The sequence below is a fragment of the Staurois parvus genome, unplaced genomic scaffold (genome assembly GCF_062004578.1).
Source record: "Staurois parvus isolate SC_StPar_1 unplaced genomic scaffold, SC_StPar_1.0 ptg000051l, whole genome shotgun sequence".
Classification (NCBI taxonomy): Eukaryota; Metazoa; Chordata; class Amphibia; order Anura; family Ranidae; genus Staurois; species Staurois parvus.
This window is the reverse complement of record NW_028317847.1, coordinates 1,248,854-1,267,139: the sequence shown is the minus strand read 5'-3', so window position 1 is coordinate 1,267,139 and position 18,286 is coordinate 1,248,854. Positions and strand designations below refer to the sequence as shown.

Sequence of the window (18,286 nt, the reverse complement as noted above, 5' to 3'; positions counted from 1 at the left end):
TTGCTAGAGAGGAACCTCCGCTGCTCTGTGTGTGGGGGGTTCCACATATGACTTTACTGCATAATAATACCACAGTTTTGTTGTACGTATTTGTTCATTGGACAACTGATAACACTGGAAATTATCTTTTAGTACTTTTGTTAATGGATGATTCTTTCGTACTGTTTTATATATGGTACTATATTCTGTTCTTTGTGTGCCTTAAACATTAATAAATAATATTTCTGATTTTAAAAAAAAAAGTTGTAAATGGGGCTGTTAGCGATTCTATGTAAGAAGGTTCCAGGCAATTAGCTGTACAGGTCCAGGGTTATTAGCCGCGCAGTGTACATGATGATACAGAGGGACCAGGCCCTTGTACTACATAGTTGAAGATGAATCTATAGCAAATTGAACAAGAAAATGGTATAATGTATGACCAGCTTTAGTGGCTCTCGGCACACCCCCCACCCACATACAATACAGGGTTTCAGGGCATGATGACCACCCACAGACCGGAGCTTCAGGGAGCGGTAGCCCCGTTGAAAGCAATGGGAGGCTGTCAGCTTCCACAGCTAATTGTGGCTGCTTTCATATAATTGTTCATGGAATGATTACCTGCAAATGGTCATCCCTGGATGCAGACAGTCTGCCTCCAGAGCCGGTGATACACAGGTAATCCCTCCATGAGTGATTACTTGCGAGTAATCGAAATTAGGTGCAGAAGCTGTCAACCTCCCATTGCTTTCAATGGGGCCACCGCTCCCTGAAGCTCCGGTCTGTGGGTGGTCATCATGTACAATGCCCTGAAACCCTGTATTGTATGTGGGTGGGGGGTGTGACTGCAGCCGAGAGCCACTAAAGCTGGTCATACGTTGTACCATTTTCTTGTTCAATTTCCTAGAGATTCACCTTCAACTATGAAGCAGAAGGGCCTTCCTGATTGCATGCAAATTGAAAGTGTTTAGCTTCGACCTTATATTATATGGTTTTAGTAAATCTAAAGGAACATTGTACAAGAAAACTGTATAATGTATGGCCAGGCTTAGAGAGGAGGCTGGGGGGATCAGTCACAGAGGCGGACTGACCATTTGGAAACTCGGGCACTGCCCGAGGGCCCGGGGTCAGTAGGGGGCCCCATGAGATGCCCCTGGTACCTTTTTCATAGGCTTTTTTGAGTTTGGGCAAGGACACAGGGGCCCCATGATCCCCTATTGCCCGGGGGCCCCATGAGTTGTCAGTCAGCCCCTGATCAGTCACATTGCTGGAGTGAGTAAAAAGGTAAGTAATACAGCCTCATCTGTAACTTTTTGGACTTAACAAACATTTAACCCTTGCAGTTTTGGAGGAGCACACTTCCAATGTATTTTTTTTCAGAGATGTGCACAACAAAAAAATTTGTTCCGTTTCAGGTTTGTTTGGTAAGGTAATAATTTAATTTCATCATATTCATTATGTTAGAATGATTCATTTTCAGAATTCGTTTGGTATATTATTTATTTTCAAATCGATTCAAATTTCGGAAGATAGCTATAGTCGTTATATTTTTTTCTATTCTATTCTATTTTCTCTCTACTCTTTTCTTTTCTATTCTTTCTATTTTATTCTATCCTATTCTAGGAATAATCATCTTATTTCACTTTTATACCTTACTGTATTTTTTGCAATATGTTTCCATTTTGAATTCAAATTCATTTTTTAATTTGGAAGATTATTTTTAATTCTCTTATTTTCTGATCTTTTCTATTCTGTTCTTTTTTATTCTATTCCTTTCTTTTCTATTTCATTCTGTTTTATTTTATACTATTCTATTCTAGTCTAGTCTATTCTACTGTATAAAGCATGCTAAGAAGGAATCATCATCTTATGTCACTTTTATACCTTACTGTATTTATTGCTATATGTTTCCTTTTTGAATTTGAATTCGGAAGATTTGTTTCATTACAATTTATTTCAGATTTGTTTAAATTAGTTGCTATTGCTATTCGGAAATTCGGATACATCCGAATCTCTGAATAATGAAAATGTCTGAATTTCGATATGAAACGAAACAAATCGTACATGTCTATTGTTGTGACCAAAATTGGGCTTTAAGTTATCCACTTCAAATTTCTTTCAAATATCTATGATTATATGCAAATAGTGATCTGTCACAGTTGATGAAGTGAAGTGAACGGGAGCAGCAATTTAAAGCCTCAGGCTCTGGTGACTGTCTTCTTGACTTAACTAGTGAGTCATTGATCTGAAACAAGCATGCACCCAGTAAAGTCTATAAGTCTGAACTGTTGTGCTGCTCGCTTGTTCCAAGCAGCCAAGGCCATGATGCCAGCCATGAAGCCTGCCATAAACAAGCCAATAATCCCCCCCCCCATGCTTCTTTCCTCACAGGTTCATTTTAAGCCAGAGAGCGGTCCCGTGTTCTCTGCGCAGTAATGTGGATTTGTACTGACGTGACGTCTTTCCAGCAGCCCTGACAAAGCGCTCTTTCTTTCTCTCTCTCCCGTTTATGTACTAGCTATATAAGGAGCAGCTAAACACGCGGATCGTGCTGGTCGCCATGGAAACCTGGGCTGATAACAGTAGAATTAGCATTGATGGAAATCCTCTCAAGACGCTGAAAGAGTTTATGAAATACAGGAGGGATTTTATCAAAGACAAAAGTGATGCTATACATCTCTTCTCGTACGTAATGTTTATTCTGGGCCTTGTGCGCTTATATTTCCCTCATATATAGGTTATGGGGAAAGTGAGGACAGCATCTGAAATGGGACCATCAGCAGGGGCCCCGCATCTAATTTTTTTTTTTTTTTCAGAATTTATTTAAGTTCCAGAACAATTAAAGTGTATGCCTGGGCAAAATGAATGAATAAATATATAAATGAAAAACTGTTTCCACACACTTCTACAATGAACACACACATTTCCCCCATGTTTTATCCCTTTAAGAAACAGCAGGTGTGCCTCTAACTTCTTGTTTGAGCTGACAACACAATGCCAATGCCCACATATACCCACCTTCTCTGTCCTTCTCCACATGTATACATTGATTTCTTTCCCTGCAAGACACTGCTGCATCCTTGGGAGCAGGAACTAATGGGCTCTTGGGAGATGTAGTTCTGGGGAGCAGGATATATCAATAAGAAATGACTTCCTAGTAGCTTTCGTTGCAAAAACTTTACAGGCTGGATAATGATGTCACATAAAAGTTGTTTCTTAATACAGGAACAAAGTAAAAAAAAAATGCTGGGAAATGCTGTACAGGGGAAAAAGGAGTGTGGGGGTAAATTTGGTAAGGCCTTGGTTTCTTTCCCAGCAAAACAATGTTGCTGCTTTAACTCCCAAAAGCCTGCCCGTACACCATGTGTAGTGAAAGGGCTCTTGGGAGATGTAGTTCTGGGGAGCAGGCCTATATGAATAAGAAATTACTTCCCGGTAGCTTTCTTTGCAAAAACATTACAGGACGGATAATGATGTCACATAAAAGTTGTTTCTTATTACAGGAACAAAGTTAAAAAAAATGTTGGGAAATGCTGTATAGGGGAAAAAGGAGTGTGGGGGTAAATTTGGTAAGGCCTTGATTTCTTTCCCAGCAAAACAATACTGCTGTTTTAACTCCCAAAAGCCTGCCCATACACAGGGGTGTATTTACCACAAGGCAAACAAGGCACCTGCCTAGGGCGGCATTTTTCAGGGGGGCAGCACCGATCCCTGGAAGAAGGGACAGAAGAAGGGACACATGGAGCATAGGGACCAGGTGGGATGCAAGAGAGGCTGAGGGCTGCTTGATGGTGTATGCAGAGCCTGGCTCTCATTTCAGGGCATGTCTGGAGCTGTGAAGGTGAGTATTTTTCTCTATCTCACTGAGGGGTAGCCAGTGTATGGAGGGTGGTTGTAGTGGAAGGCTTTCTCTTTGTCAGGGGGGAGGGGGTGTTTTTCGGTGTCAGGCTCTCTCAGTGGGGGGGGGGGGCGCGGACGATTTTTGTGTTGCCTAGGGCAGCACAAAACCTAAATACACCACTGCCCATACACCATGTGTACTGAAAGGGCTCTTGGGAGATGTAGTTCTGAGGAGCAGGCCAATATCAATAAGAAATGACTTCCCAGTAGTTACTATGGTCAATCTTTACGGGCTGGATAATGATGTCACATAAAAGTTTGTTTTGTCCCTGATGAAGTGGGCTGCGTCCCACGAAACGTGTTGGAATCCATAAGCAAAGCACCTTTCATGGTTTCAAGTGGACACTACATAATCATTTGTTTATCAACACCTATGACGCTATCTGGTTAGGTATTCTTTTTTCACACAATTTTCTGTCTCCACTGTTAGCCATGTATTTTCATATACAACTTGCACAGTTTAGCCTCTTTTGCTCTAAGATAATGGCTGCTGTTCGTTGTGGCGGATACTAGTGACGCCATCTGCGTCTAGGACGTCAGCCACAATTTATGGTGGCTGTTTTTCATTGCTTGTATTTTTATGTTTTTCTATGTCTATGCCTGATCTATTTTTTCTACCCTTAGGTGGTTTTCTAACCTAATAAAAGGTGTTCAATTTTATCTATTGTTCTCACGTTTCTATTTCACGTATATTGATATGGTGTGGTACCTTTAAAGCCCCATTAGCTTTTGGTTAGGGTTTCTTTAAACTTCAGTCACATAAAAGTTGTTTCTTATTACAGGAACAAAGTTAAAAGAAAATTCTGGGAAATGCTGTATAGTGGAAAAAGAGTGTGGGGGTAAATTTGGTAAGGCCTTGATTTCTTTCCCAGCAAAACAATGCTGCTGCTTTGACTCCCAGAAGCCTGCCCGTACACTGTGTGTAGTGAAAGGGCTCTTGGGAGATGTAGTTCTGGGGAGCAGGCCTATATCAATAAGAAGTTTGGGAGAACATTTGGGTAAGGCCTGGACATGCACTTTAAATTTGAACTCCAGCTCAAACTTAGTTTAGTAAATCTTAATTGTTGTAAAGTGTATGTAATACCCAACAATGAACTTTGCTTCTTTGTTCTCTTTTGGTCTGTTAAATGTAGCGTAGAAAACATTTTGATAAATCTGTTCCTGTGTTATCTCTAGGAGCCTGATTGAGGCCCCTTTCACATGGACTAGATCTGTTTTTTCTCAGCAGGGAATCCATCTGCTTTTCCCCCACTATGCTGAGCAGAGCTGCCGGATGACAGGTCCGTGTCAGCTCCGCTTATGCAGAGTGGACACAACCTGCTCTGTTCCATAGGCAGTCAGATGTAAATGGACCTGCTATCCATTTACACCCAACTGCCCTTCCATCCCACCAGACATAGGTGAACAGATCCCCCTTCCAGTTTGGATTGGATTGGAGGTAGCTGGGTGTAAATGGACACAAGTCTGTTTGTATCCAGCTGCCCATAAAAGAGAATTAACGGTCCAGTCGGGTCCCCCTAAAAAAACAGACAGGTGGGCCCGACCAGAGTGCCCGTGTGAAAGAGGCCTAACATTCCTAGTTCTTATGTTGGGACTGCAGATCAATTAGTGTCTGTGGTGCGGAAATGAGAATAAGGGATGTGATTCAGTAGTTTACCAGAAACAAAACTGAGCAGGGCTGACACCACTCAGTCCACATAAATGTGTGTTGTCAGCCCACAGGGAGCTGAGTGCATTTCTGACAGATCAACAGGTATTTCTCTGTACTTGTATGGTCTTTATGTTGATAAAACACAGGCAAATGTGCACGTATTGTAGAGATGTGCTGCGTGTATTTTTCTTTATTTTGCCTTCACATGAGCTTTACGTTTTGGGAAAGGAGTCACAATGGATAGAACCTGTTTTGGGCCTTCATAGTTGCGATCTCTGGAAGTTTTCCCCTCCATTAAAGTGAGCAAAAGTTTTGGTTCATAAACAGACATTTATCATCATAAGAAAATCTATGTTGGTATTCTTCTTGGTGAAAGTGTCAGAAGATAATGAAATGCCTTAAATTTGTGACCGATGCTTTTGGGAATGTATGATAAAGTTTGGGTGAATCTGACTTTCCACTTCTTAAAAGTAAACCTCTTAGCTGATACCAAGTATAAGCTGGTGTGTTTTATAAGTGTAATCTAACATGTGGAATGATCACATGTTAGATTACATGTGAACATGCGGAGCCGTAAGGCTAGCGTGTTTCGTCATTACATGCCAAACCACACTGACCACCATACATGTCAGTGGCAGGAGGACTTGCCTTGCATTCTCCATGCATTGGTAATGTGCATTGTTTTTTTCTCTTTTTTAAACTAATTTTATTTACCAAAGAAAGTTGTGTGCCGTGCATGGCTACCTACCTGCGTGCTCCACCTTTTGTTATGAGTGTGCACATCATAGCGGTGGAGTTGGAGGCTGTGCAGTAAGTTTGACACCCACACATGCCAGCACATAGCCAGCCAGCAGTCTCCACTTCCTAGGGTGACAACGCTGCATCTGCAGAAGAAGGGACTCTGTCAGTGTTGTCACCCTAGGACAGGGGGTGGCTGGATCAACAGACCAAATTCTGTTATTTCATAAAAGCCTGCAGAGAGAATGCAAATTGCTTAAGATTAACAACAGTGGATAAACTGCAAGATATTCATTTTTTTTTTATTAATTCACATTCACTTTTCTTCAGGGGGAGTCAGTTTGAAAGCAGCAGAAGTGGAGCAGCATATATTGGTGGAGTATGTTCACTTCTAAAAGGAGGCGGTGTGAACGAGGTAAGAGGTACAAAGGTACAATGGCAAACATTACTTCCTTGGTGTAATTTCCATGACTCTCTACTGTACTGACAAATATTAAAGTGGTTTTAAAGTCATCCATTCTATGCTTTGAAGTAAAAAATCTTTCAGTTGCTGTTTTCCCCCCTCCCTTCCCTAAATACTTACCCGAGTCCTGTATCAATTCAGTGCTGTGCCCATCTGCAGGTCTTCTCCTTCTCTCCCTCTATTCCTGGTCTCTCAGGCTTGGCCGAAAGCAGCAGGACCCACTGGTTCCTGCTGCTGTCAGTCATATCCTGTGAGGAGGGGGTAGGGTGAGCTGAGTCGTGCTGTGTGTGTCTATAGACTCACACAGCTTGGTTCAGGAATGACCTTGCATGTGTGCCACCATAGGAAGTGCCTTCCTATGATGGTGCACAAAGAAGAAAAGAAGCCAGGAGCGCCGGTGGGGGACTCCAGAAGAGGAACTTCCATTGCACAGAGCAAGTAAGCTTAACATATTTATTATTTTGTTTTAAAATTAATGCCTTTACTACTTCTTTTTTAGTTATTTAGATATACAGTGTATGTAAAAACAAATCTTAATGTGAAAATATTAATAGCTTAGTGTTAATGTTTAAAAAATTTGTTTTTGTATATCTTATGTTAATATATTTGTATACAGAAGCAGGTATATTTAATTATTACTTTTGTATGCTCTGCTTCCCTATCGTGCTGTGCTAATCCCCTTTTTGCAAATCTAGCAGCACGGGGTCTTGTCCATATGAAGACAGTAGACTTTTTGCAGCCTCCAATGACATGAAAAACTTAAAGCACTCATTTGAAGCTAGAGGTCCCATGATCTAGATGTTGAGTCATGGAAAGGTTCTTGGAAGCCTTATTGTGTTGACTACTGCAGCATGTCAGGTCATTTTAGATTTAAAGGACATCTTTGCTTAAGTGCAACTTTAGTCAGAAAATTAAGTCCTGCTAGATCACTTCATGCTGGCCCCTTTTGTAAAACATTAAAATAAGTGCCTATACCAGGGTTTCTAAACCAGGGTTCCATGGAATCCTAGAGTTCCTCTAGAGGTTGCTAGGGGTTCCTTGACCAATGAGCGATTTCTGTCTTCTGTACTGACATGATTGGGGTAAATCTTCCCAATGACCATCACACTAATCTATCATGAGTTGTAGATATAGTCATTTTTAGCAGGGGTTCCCTGAGCCCAAAAGTTATTTCAAAGGTTCCTCTTTGTTGAAAAGGTTAGAAAGGCTGGTGTATAATGTTTAAAGTCCAGTAATACACTGTCTCATCCTGATTTGCACATGTTCAGTTGCTCTCTATTTTTCAGCACTGTGCTGAAAATGTAGAGGCCGATCTGCTGACAGCCTAAAGATTTACTGTTGCTCAGGGTCTGTGGGCTTCAGTAAAATGGCAGCCTCCAGCAAAAAGAAACAGGAACAATGCTGGTGGAAATTTACAGCACAGACTCAGCATAATTATTAATGTGAAATGTACCGTATTTGCCGGCATATAAGACGACTGGGCGTATAAGACGACCCCCAACATTTCCACTCAAAATATAGAGTTTGTTATATACTCGCCGTATAAGACTACCCCCTCTTCCGCACACCTTCCACACACCAAATTAAACGTAAAAGAACATCAGATTTGATTTCAACATCTTAATTTATATTCGCAGTATACCCCTGTGTGCATTTATTGTTACCGGTTTCACATGAGTGCCATTAGTATTAGTGCCACTACAGTACCTGTCATTGTCACCATTGTACGCGACCGCAGCGCCTCCGGCCAGTCCCTGCATCTCCCTGTAATTGGCACTAGTGCGCATGTGCGAGCTCTGCATAGACAAGGGGGGGGCCGGAGCGCTGCTGCTTCCCGCCGAGCAGAAAAGGCTGGCACCCCTGTATCGCTGCTGATGCTCGCCGCAGCCACGTTGATGACCCGCTGCGGCCGCACTGGATGGTATGTAGAATGAGGTGGGCGGGCGGGCATCGGGAGGCCACTATGGCAGCTATATCTATCCCAACTGAAGTGCACCCGGCGTATAAGACGACCCCCCCACTTGGAGGCATGTTTTTCAGGGCAAAAAAGTCGTCTTATACGCCGGCAAATACGGTATGTTTCTTGCTAAAGAACATTATTTTTTGCCAGTTGTTATGGGTAAAGTTCTGCTTTAACACATTTATATATTTATTCAATTCTTTGGAGTTCTAAAGGGGCTGTGGGTCGATTTTATGTATTTGCTTCTAATAAACCACATTTTGAAAACTATAGTTATATAAAAAATTTATTAATTTTAGGACCACAACATTAATACTGAGTCAATTTTTTTCCACCTGGAATTTAGCTGTAACTAATGACACGGTTATTGCCAAATAATCAGGCACATAGCATAAATTTACAAATTGCTCTGATGCATAGGGAGTGTACAGGTATGAGAGCTGAAGTTGTTAAAAGCATTTTTCACATTTTTTTGTCAATTTATCAGCCTAAAAAAAATGTAGGGTATTTATTGAAACAGTGCACTAAACAAAAGTCCTCAAGAACAATGTGTAATTTTTAGGTAGACAAATTAGTCATAGAGGTATTTTAAACGATGCATACTGAATGTGCTATATTTGGTCTGGGTATATCTAGGCTTCAGTGAATTCTGAACATAAAGGGTTAACATAACTTGAGCAAGAATAAGATGGCAATAGCCTTCCTGTTTTATGCTGCATACCTAAAATGTGTTTTTGGTATCAGTGATATTCATCTGTATTTTTTTCATGTTTCAGTTTGGAAGGGTGGATGTCCTGGCAATCACAATGGTACAATCTCTGGCACATAATTTGGGCATTTTTTCTGATAAGGAGAAGATGAAGAGAGGTTGGTAACTGATATGTTTCCTGATGTACAGCACTCTATCTTCTGATTGGGAAAAAAATATAGTAGTAGTTTTTGGTTTTAATATTTTATATATTGATATATTTTTGTGGCAATATTTTGAAGAGAACACTGACATCATTCCTGGCATTTGTAGAGTTTCTTCTATATGTTACCAAACTCATCTATAGAAAGAGGCACAGTCCTCAAGGAGTACTGACCTCTGATAATGGTGGGCATTTCTATATAGTAAAGGGAATAAGGCTTCACTAAAGGGTTGTTGTAACTTTAGATCAGTGGTCTCCATACTGTGGCCCGTACACCAGATGAGGCCCATTACATGCTTTTATCTGGCCTTTGGGGCACTAATTCTCCCACTGATACAAGGCAGTATTCCTCCCACTGACACCAATGATGAGACACATTTCCTTCCACTGACCTCAACAATGGGGCACTATGCCTCCCACTGGCACTATTGATGGGGTGCTATTCCTCCCACTGACACTAATTATGGAGCACTATTCCCCCCACTGACACCATTGATAGGACACCATTTCTTCCCCTGACACCATTGGTGAAACACCATTCCTTCCAATGACCCCAACAGTGGGACACTATTCCTCCCACTGACTCCAAAGATGGGGTACTATTTCTCCCACTAACACCATTGATAGGACACCATTCCTTCCCCTGTCACCAATGATGTGACACCATTCCTTCCCCTGACACCAATGATGGGACACCATTCCTTCCATTAACACCAACAGTGGGACACTATTCCTTTCTCTGACACCAACGATGGGACACTATTCTTCCCACTGACACCAACAATGGGGTACTATTTCTCCCAGTAGCACCATTGATGGGACACCGTTCCTTCCCCTGACACCAATGATGGGACACCGTTCCTTCCCCTGACACCAATGATGGGACACCGTTCCTTCCCCTGACACCAATGATGGGACACCGTTCCTTCCCCTGACACCAATGATGGGACACCGTTCTTTCCCCTGACACCAATGATGGGACACCATTCCTTCCATTAACACCAACAATGGGACACTATTCCTTCCTCTGACACCAACGATGGGGCACTATTCTTCCTCCTACTGACCACAGGTGCTATGTAATTTATTTACTTCCACTGACCATCAAGACTGAAACCTTGTCAAACCCCACTGATGCTGGGGCAGTTTCTACTCCCAGTGATCACAATCCAGCCCTCCTAAAGTCTGAAGGACAGTAAACTGGCCCCTTGTTTAGAACGTTTGGAGACCCCCTACTTTAAATGCCTAAAGCAGCAAGTCCCACGTCTCCAACAATAGGCATGTTTCTCTTCTACTTTTTCTGTCGGTTATATATCTGCTCGTGTATGGTCACTTTAAAGCCAACAATACATGTTACAATCTGATTGTACAATCTCCTTTAGAATCGCCAAAACTGTCTTATTTTAGTAGGCTTAGATTTTGTAAAAAGCCTTTTTTGTATAAAAAAAAAGGTGAGCCTTGCCCTTAAATTGTTTGTAGATTTTAGAAATATTATACAATAAGAATGTATCATGTGTGGTCACCTTGAGTCATACACTGTAAATGTTTAATGTCAGCATTACAGTGTGGTCTTTCTGTAATGTGTCTGGATTGTATTTTTAGGGGAATGTACCTGTGAAGACAGATGGCATGGATGTATCATGGAAGACATTGGGTAAGGCCCAAAACAATCCTCTCTTTTCTTGTTTTAAACCAATCTTCTCCTTGCTGGGTGTTAAACAGACACAGAGTGAGGAGGAAATGTTGAGCCTTATCTTTGAAGTAAGCTCATTCTGTTACTTATCTCTGAAGCAGGAGCGGACTGACCATTTGGAAACTCGGGTGAGTAGGGGGCCCCATGAGATGCCTCTGGTACCTTTTTCATAGGCTTTTTTGAGTTTTGGCAAGGACACAGGGGCCCCATGATCCCCTATTGCCCGGGGGCCCCATGAGTTGTCAGTCCGCCCCTGCTCTGAAGTAAGCTCATTCTGTTACTTACAAGAACCAACAGGCGTCTCCGTTTCATGTTTCTTAACCATGGCAAAAAGATAAACAGTAGAATCTCAGGATTCAGGGATCCAGGTTTCAGTCTTAGGCTCAGTTCACACTGCTGCAACTTGGAATCTAACTTGTGAGACCCCAAGTCACATGACATGTGAAATCCCATGTTAGTCAATGAGAGCTGTCTTCATTAGTACTACTGAAGTCGTTCTGACTTTAGAAAAGATTCCTGTACTACTTCAAAGCGACTTCTATCCAACTTGTGCCCATAGACTTTAATAGAAGTGGCCTCCAAGTTGGATCTTCCTTGATATTGATGTGATTTGGATCCGACATTACAGGAAGATTACCCAGGCATTCCCTGAAAGTTTCTTCAGAGTAGTACTCAAGTTGCCTGGCAAAGTCACACTGCAAGTCACACGACTTTCAGGTCGCAGTAGTGTGAACCGAGACTTAAAGCTTTTGAATGTGAACCAGACTGTAGAGCTAGCACCCCAGCACCCCTTGCCATATTATACATTCAGTGCAGGAACTGTGTTCCCCCACATTCCTGCTGAAAAAAATCCATGATAATTCTACTCATGATTACCAACTGTCTTGAAATACTAAGGGATCTTCCAGTTTGCTCAACACACTCATTATATTATTATTATTATTATTATTATTCAGGATTTATATAGCGCCAACAGTTTGCTCAGCACTTTACAAAATGAATAGTAATGATTGTTCGCCTGCTCTGCACCGGAGTGCTCATTGATGACATTTTCAGAGAAGCGCCGTGTATCATGATTGGGGATGGTGAGGATGTTCCAAGCAGGAAAGAGGTTTATGTGATGTCCCAGGCTGAGTTTTTACATTATCAGTTATTATCAGCTCATCCACTCCCTCATCATATCACGTCTCGACTACTGCAACTCCCTCCTCACTGGCCTGCCTCGCCGCTGGCTATCCCCACTTCAGTCGATCCTGAATACGGCTGCCAGACTCATTCACCTTTCCAACCGCTCTGTCTCCGCCACCCCCCTCTGCCAATCCCTCCACTGGCTTCCGATTGCGCAATGGATCAAATTCAAAATCCTAACACTGACATACAAAGCTGTCCACCACACTGCCCCGAACTACATCACTGACCTAATATCCAAGTACCGCCCAGCACGCACACTCCACTCCTCACAAGACCTCCTTCTCTCTAGTTCCCTGGTCTCCTCCTCCCATGCCCGCCTCCAGGACTTCTCCAGGGTGTCACCCATCCTCTGGAACTCCCTGCCCCAACCCATCAGATTATCACCTACTCTCCTCTCCTTTAGGCGCACCCTGAAAACCCATCTCTTCAGGGAAGCCTACACCACCCCCTGCTAACTTGCTGACCTCCTCCACTCTTCCTACCACTCCACCCCCCACAGCTATCTCCTTCTGTGCCACCATCCCCTCCCTCCTAGATTGTAAACTCGAAAGAGCAGGGCCCTCGATCCCCTCATGTTTTGCATTGTATTGGTATTGTTCTGTCACATGTTCTGTCCCGCTTTGTAATGTACAGCGCTGAGCGAACTATTGGCACTTTATAAATACTGTATAATAATAATAATAATTAAGTCGTCTTGCAGTTTCTGGTCATGTCCAGAAGATGGTGATATGTTTTTGCAGAGTTTAGGCAGTCAGGGAGCATTTCTATCATCTTTATGTTTAATCTACAGTTTTATGTCCAAACGTCTGAGATATTAGGTGACTGATCAGGTTCCCCATGGTACCATAACATCCATCCTGACCTGTGTGGAGCAGCAATGTTGTTTGAGTTGTAAGAGATACAAGGCACTCCTGGGCACCTACAATGAAAGGCTGTAGGGCTTGTAGTAGACCATGATACAGCGTCCGTCTCTCTTTCTCCATATCATCTTTTTTTTCTCACTTTTGAAATTTCTGTCTTCATTCTGTTTGGTTTCTTCACCCCTTTCCTGCTGTACTATTTTAGGGCTGAGTATTAGTGTTCTGCCTCTATACAGACAGGGGTTCCAATCCAGAGCAGAATAGCACTTTGAAGGACAACAAATGTATTTACAATGTAATGACCTTTGCAACACCCTATGTTGTGGTTCCAAATAGTATTAAAGTGGTTATAAAGGCAAAAAGGTTTTTTTTAACCATAATGTAGAGAATGCATTAGGGTAAAAAAAAAACTTTTTGCCTTTATAACTACTTTCAAAAATCTTTCAAAAACTGCTCCCCACAGCTCCCCTTAAACACTTACCTGAGCCGTATCTCCATTTAGCGCTTGCCCATCTGTGTCTTCTGCCTTCTGTCTTTCCTCACAGGAGACTTGGCCATTGGCTCCTTCTGCTGTTGGTCAAACCCTATGAGGAGGGGGCAGGGCTGAGCCACGCTGTGTGTGACTATAGATGCACACAGCCCAGCACAAGAATGAGTATACAAGAGTGCCCCCATAGAAAGCAGCTTGCTATGTTGGCACTCGGAGAAGAGGAGGAGCCAAGATCGCTGGCAGGGGACCCCAGAAGAAGAGGTTCTGGCTGCACTGTGCAAAACCATTGCAGAGAGAAGGTAAGTATAACATGTTTATTATTTTGGGAGAAAAAAAAAAATCTTTACAACTACTTTAAACCCTTTTTTGGCTTAACACATTGAGCACAATAAATTAACATTTCTCAGTAAACTATCTGTTAAAATTCTTACCCTAGCACTTGCATTCTACAGCTTTCAGTGCTGCTGGTACCTTCTCTTTCAGTGCTGCTTTGCTGAATTTCCGGTCTTTACAGGAAAGAGTTGTTGGTGGACAGTGCAGCCTCAAGTCAATCTGTTAACTTGGGAGGGAGGAGCAGGGGAGTGCCTTGCTATCCTAGGCTACAGGGCTGTGTGTAATGATGTACGCAGTAAAGCAGACACAATTTTAGTACCTACATGCAAGGGTGGCTCTATAGGATGTTGCAAAAGAAAGCAGTCACCCTGAAACAGGAAACCTGAGGCAGCAGTCATGGCACCAGCTTAAACAGGAACAATGGTAGGGGTTAGAAGGTAAAGACTCTGCACACTCTGTATGTAATTTAATCAGCTGCTGAAACTGAGGGTTTATTATCACTAAACTGGTTTATTATCACTAAACTGGTTCTAAAGGCTGAAGGTTTTTTTGACCTTCATGCATTAAAGGTGAAAGCTCCCCCTCAACCCCACCTAATACTTACTCGATCCAGCGATGTGCACAAGTGTAGCAGCTGTCCCAGGTCTCTCCCTGCTCATTGGATCAGACACATTCACAGCCAGTGAAGAGGGACCGGGGCTGATCCACGCTATGTGTCTCATAAACACAGAGGCTGATCGGGAGCGAGCACGCACAAGTGCTCCCATAGCCAGCTGATTCCTCTGGGGGCACTCAGCAGGGGGGAGGAGCCAGGAGAGGAGGCGGGGGACCCGAGAAGAGGATTGGTGCTGCTCTGTTCAAAATGATTGCACCGAGCGGGTAAGTATAACATGTTTGGTAAAAAAAAAACAAAAACAATGAACCTTTACAATCACAAGTCACGTTGAAGTATGATGATTCATTATCTGGCCAAAATTTGTAGGCAACTGACTCTCATGTCTGCTATGAGGCCAAAAGCATGTGAACTACTCCCCAAATAATTGAGTTTAGGTGTTTCCAGTGAAGGGTGCTGTTTATACTGTGCATGGTAGCTTCTAACCAGGGGCGGACTGACCATTTGGAAACTCGGGCACTGCCCGAGGGCCCGGGGTCAGTAGGGGGCCCCATGAGATGCCCCTGGTACCTTTTTCATAGGCTTTTTTGAGTTTGGGCAAGGACACAGGGGCCCCATGATCCCCCACTGCCTGGGGGCCCCATGAGTTGTCAGTCTGCCCCTGCTTCTAACTTCATTTTTTTAACCACTTCAATACTGGGCACTTTTACCCTTTTCCTGCCCAGGCCAATTTTCAGCTTTCAGCACTCTCACAGTTTGAATGACAATTGCGTGGTCATGCAACACTGTATCCAAACTACGTTTTTATCATTTTGTTTACACAACTAGAGCTTTCTTTTGGTGGTAATTAATTACCACTGTTTTTTTTAATCTTTTGTTAACCGAAAAGAGACCGAAATGTTTGAAAAAAAATGAAAGTTTTTCTTTGTTTCTGTTGTAAAATGTAAATAAATAATTGTTCTTCATAAATTTAGGGCACAATGTATGTTGCTACATCTCTTTGGTGAAAATAACCCAAATTAGTGTATTTTATTTAGTCTGTAGAAAAGAGTCCACAAACTATGGGATATATCTGAAAATCGATCAATCCTGATGGTCTATCTCATTTCTTGAAGCCCAAAAATGTCAGGACAGAACAGATATCTCCCAAATGACCCCTTTATGGAAAGTAGACAGTCTGCGATATTTAGTAAGAGGCATGGAGAGTTTTTTGACACTGTAATTTTTTGCCACTTTTTTTTTTGGAAAATGAAGAAATTTAAAAAAAAAAGTTACAATTTTTTTTTTACATACTGTTACCAGTGCAGTGCAGCATCATCATATAACTGGAGTGGTGGTGATCAGGGACACTGATTGGTGACCGTGTGGAAAAAATGAAATAATGTATTTTTTTTAATTTTTATTTTTTTTATTTTTCATTACTTTTTTTCTTTTACGATTGTTGTTTTTATAAAACACTGTGACCAGAGTAATATAATGTTATAATTTTTTTTTTCACACAGTATGATTGCCTATAGTAGTGAATTTCACTGCTATAGGCAAGCATTTAACTGAATGTAATCAATTCATTCAGTGTTTTTTGTTTTGTGATTGGCGGCAGCTAATCACATGACACAGATGTGCTGTGTATGGCCCAGTCTATACCATGTGATTACTGTGACCAATCACAGCTAGCAACACAATTGTATACAATGGATGGCATGAAAGGAAGCCATCTATTGTTTACAACTGTCATGTGTCCTGCTGCGATTGGTCACAGCAGTCACATGGTACCAGCAATGGGCCGGTACACAGATCAGTCATCGGCTGTGTCCAATGGACACAGCGGGTCACAGATATCACCACAGCTCGGCCCACCCAGATTGATGAAAGTCCCTCTTGGCTGTCATTTTGTTATTGGGAACTGGTTGAATTAAGCTTTGTCAATACCTGGAACCGGGAAACTGATTGGTTTCTATGCAAAGCTGCACCAGATTTTGCACTCTCCAGCTTTAGTAAATCAACCCTACTGGCACTTGTTGTGACAGTGACAGTAGCTTTGGGAAGGTCCTTTTCTATCCCAGCATGATTGTGCCCCTATGGTCCATAAAGACATGGTTTGAAGAGTTTGGTGTGGAGGAACCTTGAGTGATCTGCAGAGTCTAACATCAACTCTGCTGAACAACTTTTGGGATGAATTGGATTCCAGGTCTTCTCGTTCAACATCAGTACCTGATCTCATGATCTCACAAATGCTCTTTTGGAGCTAAATGGAGATGCAAAGGGGGGTGGGGAGAAAAGTCATATGAATTCCCATGGTTTTGGAATGAGATGTCTAATAAGTTGATACATGTGTGATGGTCAGGTGTCCACAAACTTTTAGACCTACTATGTATCTTCTTCATTGTTGACCTAACAATGAATAAACAACGAAGTGCTGTATCTTTTATGATAGCAAATTACTGGCTTTTTTCCCCCGAAGCAATTAATTTTTTTAAAGGCTGACTCATTCCTCTGTCCTAACCCCAGTGTCCTCCATCATTTGGATCCCTCTCCTTGATGTCTAATGGAGTGCCCTGTTCCACATTACTTATCAAAGCAGTTGTTTTTTTTTGCTTTTAGCATTGCATCCTTCTACTGAGCTGCCACTTCTATTGATCACATTAATTCTGTAAACGAATGTTTATTCAGCACTAACAGAGCAGACATAAATTGAACAAAATGATAAAAGACCTGAAGAAGAATAACCTGATTCATCATCAGCTAATAATGTCTTTAGCAAATGGGGAAATATTAGTTTGTTGCCATTTCCAATCATTTTCTTTGTTCATTAAATGTTAGACATGTTCAGGGAAACTTTTTAGTGTTGCACACTTAGATAATGTAGGCAGTAATTGTACAGTTTATTACCTAGTTGTGTGTCCCTCTCTTTCATTACCAAGTCCCTGATTCATGATCGTTCATTGTTGTCATAGAAATTTAAATTTCATTTTCTGGTACAATTAATAAGGAGTTAGTGGCCTGGCCTGGCTTTGAATAGCAAATAGGATCTTAAAGCTGAACTCCAGCCAAAAAAGTAATTTACCTCTCGCCTAATGAATACAGTATGTGCAACTGCAGGGCAGGGATTTGTATTTTGCGCATACTGTATTTGTCCATGGTGCAGAGCTGTTCTGTGCTGAGAGCACACTCCCAACACACTGACTAAGCTGTCCCCAGCATCTCTCGGTCACCGTTTAGGCAGTCCGCCTCTGCCTTCCGTGGTTCAGAACCTCATAAAGGGCTGGCAGGCAGAGGCGGCAGCAAGATGTCACAGTTTGTGTAAACCCTACCAATTAAATTGTCTTATTTGCTCATTTTTGCTTTGGAAAACATATAATTGAAAGTATTTTGTTTATGTGTTCGATACGTACAAAAAAAAACATGTTAATCATTTCAGAAATTCAGAACAGTCTTGTATCCTCTGCTCACTTCCCGTGTTATCTCAAGGAGTAAAATCAGCCGTCCTAGTTCTTATCTTAGACTACA

At 42.0% G+C, this 18,286-nt stretch overlaps 1 protein-coding gene across 8 annotated transcripts in view; it reads left to right on the top strand.

Annotated features, from left to right (window-relative positions):
• ADAM22 (ADAM metallopeptidase domain 22) overlaps positions 1–18,286 on the top strand; it is a 368,503-nt gene that overhangs the window by 254,103 nt on the left and 96,114 nt on the right. For all 8 annotated transcript variants that reach the window (XM_089666234.1, XM_089666238.1, XM_089666236.1 and 5 more), the window contains exons 11-14: positions 2,495–2,661; positions 6,596–6,680; positions 9,465–9,555; positions 11,202–11,253. In XM_089666234.1, coding sequence (XP_089522360.1) covers positions 2,495–2,661; positions 6,596–6,680; positions 9,465–9,555; positions 11,202–11,253 — 395 coding nt within the window. The remainder of the gene's footprint in view (positions 1–2,494; positions 2,662–6,595; positions 6,681–9,464; positions 9,556–11,201; positions 11,254–18,286) is intronic.